This window comes from Equus caballus, chromosome 23 (assembly GCF_041296265.1).
Source record: "Equus caballus isolate H_3958 breed thoroughbred chromosome 23, TB-T2T, whole genome shotgun sequence".
NCBI classification, from domain to species: domain Eukaryota; kingdom Metazoa; phylum Chordata; class Mammalia; order Perissodactyla; family Equidae; genus Equus; species Equus caballus.
This window is the reverse complement of record NC_091706.1, coordinates 47880606-47893044: the sequence shown is the minus strand read 5'-3', so window position 1 is coordinate 47893044 and position 12439 is coordinate 47880606. Positions and strand designations below refer to the sequence as shown.

General features: G+C 34.5%; 1 protein-coding gene across 14 annotated transcripts in view; it reads left to right on the top strand.

Annotated features, from left to right (window-relative positions):
• ZDHHC21 (zinc finger DHHC-type palmitoyltransferase 21) overlaps positions 1-12439 on the top strand; it is a 73170-nt gene that overhangs the window by 27199 nt on the left and 33532 nt on the right. For all 14 annotated transcript variants that reach the window (XM_070248906.1, XM_070248908.1, XM_023627374.2 and 11 more), the window contains one exon: positions 990-1128. In XM_070248906.1, coding sequence (XP_070105007.1) covers positions 990-1128 — 139 coding nt within the window. The remainder of the gene's footprint in view (positions 1-989; positions 1129-12439) is intronic.

Below are 12439 nucleotides of genomic sequence, written 5' to 3'. Positions count from 1 at the left end.
CTCTGATAGGCCTGCTTGCCAATAACAAAACACAGGAAATTTTCTTGTTTACCAAGCGTAAGCTCTTGAGTCTAAGAAATTCCTCTGCAAGATTTTTGGTTCGGTTCTATATCTGATTTTAAAAAGCAGTTTAACAACTCACCTTTAAAAGAATTTAAGTTAGGAATAGAACCTATTGTACCATTTTTTTCCCGAACAGTGGTAGTATAATGCTATATTAAAATGAAAACATTTGTACAAGGTAATTTATAGTTTTGAACTAGGGTTTTCTGCTGGAATTGTAAAATATTTTGAAAATTTGGATACAATAAATACATTTGGAACCATAAAATGTTCAGCTTGCATTAGCCTTGAAAATGTTGGGATTATAACGTTAATCCTTTTTTCCTAGTTATGATTCACGTTGTGTTAGTGGAAGTGTAGCTATAAGAGTTTATAAATAGTTTTGGGTATGTGTTTACTTTCAGCAACCAAGGATAGATTTTAAAAGTAATACAAATCGTAGAGACTTAGCAGCCATGTTAGAGTGTCAGGTTTAGGTTATTTCACTTCACATGGTTCAAATTGCTCTCTGCAGCTAGAATGCTGTAATGGAAGGGCGCACGTAGAAGAGGGTTCTCCTTCTCTTGGCCACTGTGTCTTCTAACTGTGCATCCTCTGGCAAGTGTCTCAACTCCTTTGTTCCCGTTTCCATATCAATGAAACAAGGAGACTGCCATCTGCTCTTCCTGTCTCCCTGACTTGTGACTTGAAGGGGAACCATATACACGCACTTCTTTTGTGAAGTAGAAAGTGCTTTACAAATGTGAGGTGGCATGTTTATATCTTTTCCTATGTACCGTTTGCTTTTAGGTTTGAGTGGCTTTAGTGTATCTCCATGACGTTAAGCATGTATGAAGTCATTTGTGTTTATTTTTAGTTTTACCAATCCTGAAATTGTCTTATTAAAGTTTAAAATAATTGATTATTTTTTCGTTTTTTTCCTTCAGGATTAACAATTGTGTTGGTGAAGATAATCATTGGCTTTTTCTGCAGTTGTGTTTCTACACTGAACTTCTTACTTGCTACGCACTGATGTTCTCTTTCTGCCACTATTACTACTTTCTTCCACTAAAAAAGCGTAACTTGGTAAGAAATGTTTATGTCCACTAATCGCAGAGCAGCTGTAGCATTCGCTTGTTAAAATGTGGCTCCTTTAAGTGCGGAAGATTGAAAACAAAAACAACAAAAATAAACCCTCAAGTTGGTGAATTTTGAAATATCTTGGGATTGAGAAAGTAGACCCTAATCTGACATTCCCTTTTAACCAAATTCATTTATAATTATTTGTTACTGTTGAGTGACTTTCTTTGAAAAGCAACATATTAGGTCTTTCAATATATTTGTTTTGGTTTAAAAGTATCTACAATAATCAAAACAAAATCAAACATGTTAACTGTTTGTTTCTTTTCAGGAATGAAAATACACTTTAATTTTATAAAAGTTCTCAAAGGAACATTAAATTTTTGTGAAAAAGAACTTGTTTGTCCCTGACTTTTAACAGTAATAAGAAAATTTGCAAGATGCTTTAAAAAGTTGTTATATATACCATTTGAAGCAGTGATTTTCCCATTTTGTAGAGAAACTGCAGTGGATGTTAATAAGAATTGCCCAAAATGGTGGTGGTAGTAGTGATGATGGTAATAGCAGCAATTAGGAGTTTTTTCTGTTTGTTTGTTTTGAGGAAGATTAGCCCTGAACTAACATCTGCTTCCAATCCTCCTCCTTTTGCTGAGGAAGACTGGCCCTGAGCTAACATCCATGCCCATCTTCCTCTACTTTATATGTGGGACGCCTACCACAGCATGGCTTTTGCCAAGTTGTGCCATGTCCGCATCTGGGATCCAAACCAGTGAACCCTGGGCCGCTGAAGGGGAATGTGCACACTTAACCACTGTGCCACCGGGCCAGCCCCACAGCAACTAGGAGTTTTGAGCTCTTGACTATATATCAACACTATGCTGTGGGCATGTCATTTTACTTCTCACTTTAATGCTCACAACAACCACATGAAGTGGGTCCGATTCTTGTCCCCATTTTTATAGTTGAGGAAACAGACTAATAGAGGTTAAATAAATTGTGAAAGCACAAAGTTAGGAAGTGAGTATTCAACTGGCTTTAATAGAAGGGCTGGGATTTGAACCTGATCCTGTGTTTTCTGGATCTTCTCTTGTGTGTTTTGTGTATGGAGCTGGATCTTGTGTGTTATTTGGACTTGAATGGTTTTAAAAATACCCTGTGTGTGTGTTCATGTGTGTATGTGTGTGTGAGACAGAGAAAGAGAGCAACGCACAAGTGTGCAAACATGCATGTGAAAAAGCAAGGTAGGGAAGGAGAGAGGAAGAAAGAATAGAATCCCTGATGGAGAAGGGGAATTTTTCTTTCCTATTTATATCATGTTGTAGTGTTTAAATCTTTTATATTAAAAATCATAAGTTTCTTGGTATATACAATTCAATTTTGGAAGAAGGGAGTGAGTGTGAGAAGGCCTTTAAGTTCTATCTATTCCCATCTTTTTTGTACACATGATCATTTTGTATAATTAAAAGAGGATATTTGCTGTTGTAGCTTCACTACGTATATTAGTGGGGTAGTGATTATGCATGTAGTGATTATGCTTATTAGATATAAATTTTAATCAGATACTAATTTGAGGCAATTAAAATTAAATAAAGATTAATTTCGGATATAATTTATATTATAGTTAGAATATGTAAAAGGTTGTACATATTTACCTAAGAGTAACCAGTTTCAAATAATTGAGCTAATAAGAAAAGCATTAAAATAAAATTGCTTGGTAAGATTAAGGTCATAATTTTTTAAAAAGTGGGAGAGAGAGAAAATTTAATGGTGGTAACGAAAAGCCGATAGAGGTTCTCTGGGAGGGACTGGCTTGTTATCGTGGAGGAATTGGCAGACTTTGGGCCTTGGGTTAAACTTGACCCTCCCCCTGTTTTTGTTAACGAAGGTTTACTGAAGCCCAGCTACTCTCGTTTGTTTATATATTGTCTACAGTTGCTTTTGCGCCACAACAGTAGAGTTGAGTAATGGTGACAGAGACATATGGCCTGGAAAGCCTGAAATATGAACTCTCTGCCTTTTTATATTGAATTTGTCAACCCTTGGTGGTGGAATCATCTTGGCTTTGTAGACAGACACGCCTAGGATCAAAGTCTGGCTTTTCTTACTATGTGTGTAACCTTTGACACATCATTTAACCTCTCTGAATTGCACAGTCCTCTTCTGAAAAATATGAATAAGAATGAGATTAAATGAGATTACACATGTAAAAGTACCTGGTATATAATAGACATTCAATTTATATTACATTTGATTTTAGTTAAAGCTCTTAAAGGAGGGAACAAATGTTCTTTGGCCTATTAATTTTTATGAAAATTTCATAGACTTTTAACAGTATTATTAGGAGGTTAATGACAGACTAATGAAATTCCAATACTCAAATAAGAATATAATGGGGGCTGGCCCAGTAGCCAAGTGGTTAAAGTTCCACGTGCTCATTTGGCAGCCTGTGTTGGTGGGTCCGGATCTTGGGTGCAGACCTACACCTCTGGTCAAGCTATCCTATGGTAGTGACCCACATACAAAATAGAGGAAAATTGGCACAGATGTTAGCTCAGGGCTAATCTTCTGCAGCAAAAAAAAAAGAATATAATGGTATTATTTAACTGAAGGATAAAGACATTTGAAATTACAAACTAATTTCCCTTTCCAAATGAAAGATAGAAACTGGAAAAATTACTACCAATTAGAGAAGCAATCACTTTTTTTTAAAATGGAAGAACTGATTATTAGATAATAATATTTGAATACTTAGAAATATATATACACACATATATTTACATGCTTACAGAATGTTGACAAAAGACTAGCAGTATAGTCAAAGTTTATTAAGAGATTAAAAATCTAGGAAGAAAATATAAAAAAATGAGTACAAGTTTTGGGTTTTGAAAATTCAAACTGAGTTCTCCTTAATCAATTATAGAAGCAATGATTTTTTAAAAATCATAATATGTTAGTTAATAGGATTACCAAATGAAAATTAAATAATTAGCGAGATCATAGCTGGTTGTAGTAGCATTGTGTTGGTAATAAGCAGTAAATTATAAACAGTCCTAGTGACCTGGCAGGGTTGTTTTATCCAGTAGTGCTGAGCAGGAATTGTTGTCTTAGATGGAGTCTTGTAGCATCTTTGTTGTGTTAAGTAGGCTGCTGTTATAATTACCTTCATGTTAGAGATAATGAAATTGAAATCCAAAGAGGTTATGTTATATTTCCAAGATCATTTAACATCCTATTGAGGAATCTAGTACATTTTAACCTTGTTTGAGATATATTCTCTGAATGAATGAAGTGATTCATATATTGTCAAGTTATGTACAGAGAGAGAAGAACTTTGCCATAATGTTGTGCAACATAAGGAAAGACAATTTTGTTTGATTAACTTAAATTCATAAAAATAGAATGTTTATTATTGGTTTTTCTAGCCTACTTAAATTTACTAGAGTAAAGCTAAATTCTAGGACAGGAATTATAACTAAACCTGGGGAAAATATTTTATAATTTATATACACCCAGATACTCCAAGGATCTGAAGCAAAGTGAATGTTCAGTAGGCACTCAAGATTCATTGAAATGAATTCTAGTTATTTCATTGATTTAGATTTTGGTAATTTGAAGCTATGATACTAGATGCATATAATCTTAGAATTCTAACATCTTTCTGATGGAATGACTCTTATATCATCATAAATCATATCTCTTTATCTTAGTAATGATTCTTGCCTTAAAGTGTTTTTCTTTCTGTTATTAATTTAGTTCTATCAGCTTTCCTTTGGTTACTATTTTCGTGGTATATCTTTTTCTATCTTTTTACTTTGTCTTTCTCGGTTCTTGTGTCTTATCTGTGTGTCTTGTTGATACTGAATATTTCATTTTTTAAAAAAATATGGTGTGATAATCTTTGTCTTCTAATTGGAATATTTAGTCCATTTTTATTTAGTGTAACTGATATTAATTCTGTCATCTTACTATTTATTTTCTGTTTAACCGATCTGTTCTTTGCTTCCATTTTTCTCCTTTTCTTGCCTGCTTTGGAGTCTTCAATTGAAAAAAAATACCAATTTATCCCTTGTGATGGCTTTTCTTTTTTTAATCTTCTTTTAATTATTTTCCCAGAGATGAAAATATTCTTTTGATTTTTGAAATTTAATATAAATTAGTACTTGACCATTGCCTGGATAATGAACACAGTGGCCTTAGAACGGCCATCATCATCGTTTTTGGTATTGTGAGGTTTAAAATAAATGTAGAACTAAAACACATGACAATAAGACACTATTGTTGTTGTTTATTTATTATATGTTATGATGCGTATCCATATGAAGTCAGGCTTCATGTGGAGTTATCCACGTACTGCTACTTTTCCTAGTCCTTCATGTCTTCATAAATTTCTCAGTTTCTTTCTGGAAGGATTTTTTTCTGCCTTTTGGTGCAAGTCTACTGGAACAAATTCTCCCAGTTTTGGTTCGCCTGAAAATGTCCTGTTAGTTTGCAACCCCAGGAGCTTCCCAGGTGTAATCTGAAACTGAGCCCCATACACGGAGGGAAGGGAGAGACTGAAGAAAGAGGCAGACCACTTCAGATCGGCAGGTGGCAGGTTAGTAAGCAAGGGAGCTTGTATACGAGGCTTGTCTTGGGTGGCCACAAGTTGAGTAGATCTCTGCACCCACCTGCCAAATCTTAAAAGTCTGTATAGAGAGGCCTTAGCTGTCTAGATGGTCTCAACAACACCTTACTCTCTCAAGGCTGTGCCCTTGAAACAGCCCCTAGTGTGGGAACAGTAGGCAGAGCGTATGTTCCAAGGACAGGGGAGGGGATTAGAAGCCTCCGATTGCCTGAGTTCAGCTCGAGGGTAAACCAACGGCCGTGTCCTCTCGATTGATTACCTCTTCCAACAGTCTTTATTTCTCTTTCAATTTTGAAGGATTTGTTTGCTTGGCATAGAATCATAGGTTGGAGTTTTAATTTTTAGAAGGTGTTGTTCCATTGTTTTGTGGTTTCCATCAATTTGGTTGTAAAGTCAGTTATTAGTCTTATTGTTACTCCGTTGAAGTAAATGTATGTTTTCTCTGGCTGCTTTTATGATTTAGTTAGTTATTCAGTTATTTGTTTTATTTCAGCTTTATTGAGATGTAATTGCATATAAAATTGTAAGATATTTAAATTGTACACCATGGTGATTTAATATATGTGTATACAGTGAAAGGATTTCCCCCATCTAGTTAATTAGCACATCCATCACCTCACATATTTATCTTTTTTTGGTGAGAACATTTAAAATCTACTGTCTTAGCAAATTTCAGTTATAGAATGCAGTATTATCAATTATGGTCATGGTGTTTTAGATTCTCAGACATTATTCATGCTAAAGTTTGTGCCTTTTTACCAACCTCCCCCTGTTTCCCCCATCCCCAGCCCCTGGCAAACACTATTCTACTCTCTGTTTCTGTGAGTTTGACTTTTTTTTTTAACTCCACATATATAAGTGATACCATCATGCAGGATTTGTCTTTTTCTGTCTGGCTTTTTTCACTTTGTATGATGCCCTCAGAGTACATCCATGTTGTCGCAAATGGCAGGATTTCCTTCTTTGTCATGGCTGAATAATATTCCCTTGTGTATATATACCACAATTTCTTTATCCATTTACCCATTGATGGATATTTAGGTTGCTTCCATATCTTAGCTATTGTGAATAATGCTGTAATGAATATGGGAGTGCAGATATCTCTTCAATATCCTGTTTCATTCCTTTTGGATATATACCAAGAAGTGGAATTGCTGGATCATATGGTAGTTCTATTTTTAATTTTTTGAGGAGCCTCCATACTGTTTTTCACAGTGACTGTACCAATTTACCTTCCCACCAACAGTGCACAAGAGTTCCCTTTACTCCACATCCTTGCCAACACATCTCTCTTGTGTTTTTGATGATAGCCATTCTAACAGATGTGAGGTGATATCTCGTTGTGGTTTTGATTTGCATTTCTCTGATGATTAGTGATGTTGAGCACCTTTTCAAGTACCTGTTGGCCGTTTGTATGTCTTCTTTGAAAAAATGTCTATTCGGGTCCTCTACCCATTTTTTAATCAAATTGTTTGTTTTTTTAGCTATTGAGTTGTATTAGTTCTTTATATATTTTGGATATTAACCTCATCAGACATATGATTTGCAAATATTTTTTCCCATTCCATAGGTTACCTTTTCATTTTGTTGATGGTTTCCCATGCTGTGCAGAAGCTTTTTCGTTTGCTCTCATCTCACTGGTTTATTTTTGCTTTTGTTGCCCTTGCTTTTGGTGTCAAATCCAAAAAATTCATTGCAAAGACCAATGGCAAGGAGCTTACCCAATATGTTTTCTTCCAAGAGTTTTATGTTTTCGGGTTTTATGTTCAAGTCTTTAATCCATTTGGAGTTGATTTTTGTGTATGGTGTAGGATAGAGGTCCAATTTCATTCTTTTGCATCTGGCTATCCAGTTTTTCCAATACCGTTTATTGAGGAGACTGTCCTTTCTCCATTGACTACTCTTGGCTCCTTTGTCAAAAACTAATTGACCACATATACATGGGTTTATTTTTGGGCTGTCTATTCTATTCCATGGATCAGTGTGTCTGTTTTTATCCCAGTACCATACTGTTTTGATTATTATAGCTTTGTAATATAGTTTGAAATCAGGAAGTATGATGCTTTCAGCTTTTTTCTTCTTTCTCAAGATTGCTTTGGTTATTCAGGGTCTTTTTTGGTTCCATACAAATTTTAGGATTGTTTATTCTATATCTGTGAAAAATGCCATTGGAATTTTGATAGGAAATGCATTGAATCTGTAGATGGCTTGGGTAGTGTGGACATTTTAAGAATATTTAATTCTTCCAATCCATGAACATAGGATAGATTTCCATTTATTAGTGTCATCTTCAATTTCTTTCATCAATGTCTTAATAGTTTTCACTGTACAGATCTTTGACCCCATTGATTAAGTTTATTCCTAGGTATTTTATTCTTTTTGATGCATATGTAAATATGATTGTTTTCTTAATATTGCTGATAGTTCATTTTCAGTGTATAGAAATGTAAATATTTTTATATTGATTTTGTATCCTGCAACTTTACTTAATTCATTTATTAGTCCTAAGTTTTTTGATGGAGTCTTTAGGTTTTCTATATATAATATTATGTCATCTGCAAATAGAGACAATTTTACTTCTTCCTTTCTATTTGGATGCCTTTTCTTTCTTTTTTTTTCTTTTTACCTAATTACTCTGACTTCTGGTACTTTGTTGAGTAAAAGGATAAGAATGGGCATCCTTATCTTGTTCCTGATCTTAGAGGAAAAGCTTTCAGTTTTTTCCATCACTGAGTGTGATGTTTCTGTAGGCTTGTTATATATGGCCTTTATTATGTGGAAGTACATTCCCTCTATAATGAGTTTTGTTTTGGAGAGTTTTTATCATGAACGGATATTCAATTTTGTCCAGTGCTTTTTCTAAATCCATTGAGATAATGAAGTGATTTTTATTCTTCCTTTTGTTAATGTGGTGTATCATACTGATTGATTTGCAGATGTTGAAGCACCTTTGCATCTCCAGAGTAGATCCCACTTGATCATGGTGTATGATCTGTTTTAATGTATTGTTGAATTTGGCTTCCTAATATTTTGTAGAAGATTTTTGTGTCTATGTTCATAGGATATTAGCCTGTAATTTTTTTTCTTCTATTGTTGTTGTGCAGTTTTGGTATTAGGTTAATGCTGGCTTTGCAAAATGATTTTGGAAGTGTTCCCTTCTCTGCAACTTTCTTGAAAAGTTTGGGAAGTATTTGTGTTAACTCTTCTTTAAATCTTTGGTAGAATTCACCTGTGAAGCCATCTGGTCCTGGACTTTTCTTTGTTGGGAGGTTTTGATTACTGATTCGGTCTCCTTACTAGTAATTGGTCTGTTTAGATTTTCTGTTTCTTCATGATTCAGTGTTGGTAGGTTATATGTTTCTAGGAATTTGTCTGTTTCTTCTAGGTTGTCCAATTTATTGGTATATAATTTTTCATACTAGTCTCTTATTATCCTTTGTATTTGTGTGGTATCAGTTGTAATGCCCCCTCTTTCATTTCTGATTTTACTTATTTGAGTCTTTTCCCTTTTTTCCTTAGTGAGTCTAGTTAAAGTTTTGTCTCTGTTGTTTGTCTTTTCAAAAAAACGAGCTTTTAGTTTCCTTCATCTTTTCTGTTGTGTTTTTAGTCTCTATTTCATTTATTTCTGCACTTATCTTTGTTATTTCTTCCTTCTACTAACTTCCAGCTTGGTTTGTTCCTCTTTTTCTAGTTCTTTGAGGTGTAAGTTTGTTTGCGATCTTTTTTTTTTCTTAATGTAGGCATGAACTTCCCTCAGAACTGTTTGCTGCATCCCATAAATTGTGGTGTGTTGTATTTACATTTTCTTTGCCTCAAAGAAAGATCCAATCAAGATAGTTTTTGATTTCTTCTTTGACCCATTGATTGTTCAGTAGTATATGGTTTACTCACCGCTTTTTGTGAATTTTCCAGTTTTCTTCTTGTAATTGACTTCCAGTTTCATAATATTGTGGTTGGAAAAGATGCTTGATATGATTTCCTTCTTCTTAAATTTATTAAGACTTTTTTTATGGCCTAGTATATAATCTGTCCTGGAGAATGTTTCATGTGCACTTGAAAAGAATGTGTATTCTGTTGCTGTTGGATGTAGTCTAACATGTAGTTTAAGTCCAGTGTTTCCTTGTTGATTTTCTAAATCTGAATGATTAATCTCTTCTCGAAAGTGAGGCATTGAAGATCCCTACTATTACTGTATTGCTCTCTGTTTCTCTTTCAGGTCTGTTAATATTGGCTTTATATACTTAGGTGCTTCTATGTTGCATGCATAAATATTTACAAGTGTAATATCCTTTTGTTGGATTGATGCCTTTACCCATTTATCATTACATATTGACCTTCTTTGTCTCTTATTATAGGCTTTGGCTTCAAGTTTATTTTGTCTGGTATAAGTATAGCTACCTCTGCTGTCTTTTGGTTTCCATTTGCGTGGAATATCTTTTTCTGTCCCTTCACTTCCAGTCTCTGTGTTCTTAAAGCTGAAATGAATCTCTGGTAGGCACCATATAATTGAGTCTTGTTTTTTTTTTAATCCATTCAGCCATCCTATGTCTTTTGATTGGATAATTTATTCTGTTTACATTTAAAGTAATTATTGATAGGTAGGATTTACTATTGCCATTTTGTTAATTGTTTTCTGGCAGTTTTGTAATTCCTTTATTTCTTCCTTTGTGATTTGATGATTTTATGTAGTGGTGTGCCTGATGTGTAGAAGTCACTCAGCTAGTTTCCGGATTTTTTCCGAAAGAAATTGCTCTGTGTGTAACAGTAGATTCTTTGTGTTTGTGAGAAGAATTGAGTTCATCTGTTGACATCTTGGATCAGAACTCCCATGAATTTTTTTGGTCTTTATATTTTAGCAGTTATTCTATGACCTGCTTCATTGTTGTTTTCTTTGCATTTCTCCTATTTGAGAGTTTATATAGCTTCTTGAATCTGTGGCTTGATGACATTCTTAAATTATGGACATTTCATGGCCTAAATCACTTCAAATATTACTTCTGTCCAATCTTTTTTGCTTGCATTTCTGGGATTCTAATTATATGTATATGAGATCTCACTGCACTATGTAACTTTTGCGGTCTTTTCTGCATTTTCCTTTTTTTTCCTCTGTGTTTCCGACTGAGTATTTTCTACTGACCTGATCAGCTCTTCTGCTCTGTCTAATCTACTGTCAAACCCTTCTGTTGAGTTATTAATTCAGTTATTATGTTTTTCACTTTCAGATTTTCCATTTGGTACTTCTTTTCATAGATTACTTCTCTGGTGAAATTCTCCATTTGTCATCTATATTTTCAAACGTTTTAATGAAAGTCATTTTAATGTCTATGTCTGATAACTTCAATATTGAGATCAACTTGTGGATCTGTTTCCGTTGACTTTTTTTTCTTCTCTCTCTTAGTTTCCAGATATTTGGTCCTTTCATCTGACATATCTGATAAGTTTTGTTGGATGCAGGGCATTTTGTATGACAAACTGTAGAAGATCTGGTTGATTTTTCTTTTTCAAGATATGATTTACTCCTTTTGGACAGGAATAGGAGAAGGCTCATCTTGATCCAATCAAGAGTTTGTATAACAAATATTTCTAAGGCTAAATAACAGAACATTGGTCTTAATACAGCAGTTCTTTTGAAGATAACATTTATTGTGTTTATTGAGATTTTGCAAGTATTTATGATTATTGGGTTTTGTCTTTGTGAGGGTCTAGTTTCAGTTTGCCTTTTCTCTTATGATGCAGCCCTTGGGGAATCTCAGCTGAAAAACTTAGGTATGTACTGCGGATTGTGCCTTCTCCTTGTTCCTCCAGCTTTGTGAGATTGCAGAAAGCTCTGAGCCTCCACATCTGCTTGGCCTTCTGTGCAATACTGCTTATAAATTGGCGAGGACCTTAAGGTAAAAAGCAGTGTAGAATGTAGGACTCACCTTAATGCATTTCTACTCTCTCTGGGATCTTGGCCTTTTAAGTTCTGGCTAGTTTGGCTACTTTCCCATGTCTTCAGTTAGCTGTTGATCAATTAGTTGGATTTTATTTGTTTTTTGGTAGTGTTTTTATTGGGAAGTTTAGGCTCATACAATGTCTTCCCTTATAGGTGTCATTCGCAGTAGCGTTTTGTTTAAACGTTTCTTCCCAAGTGATTCTGATCAGTGCTGCCTAAGTGCACAGCTCCGGGAGTCAACACTCGGGTCGTGGTCTATGTAAACAGTATCCTGTGGAGTGGTGAGAAGAGTACTCCTGTAGCCACACTGTTTGAGAGCTGTAGTGCTATAGGGAATGAGACTTGTGATGGACATTACAGCCTAGGTAGAGGTTAACTAGATGGAGAGATGAGAGAAGTCGTGCTGGACAAGAGAACAACAAAAGGCTTGAGGCAGCAATTGGAATAATTGGCTTTAAGGTCAAATGTGTTCTAAAGTACTAATATACCGTATGGCAAATATTCTAAGGCTACAAAATAGAACATTGTGCTTACTATAGCATTTCTTTTGGTGATGACATTTGTTGTACTATTTTTATAAAGGTAGAAAAAAGTTACCAGTAATTTCAGTATGAAAGTCACCATTATTACCATTGACATTAAAAAAAAATAGTGTTTAGTAGTGGAATATTCTTCAAACAGTCCTGCTTCACCATTTTTTACCCCTAGTCCTTGCATGTGTCTCTTTCATTTTTCTCTAAAACAAGCAGAAAACTGTA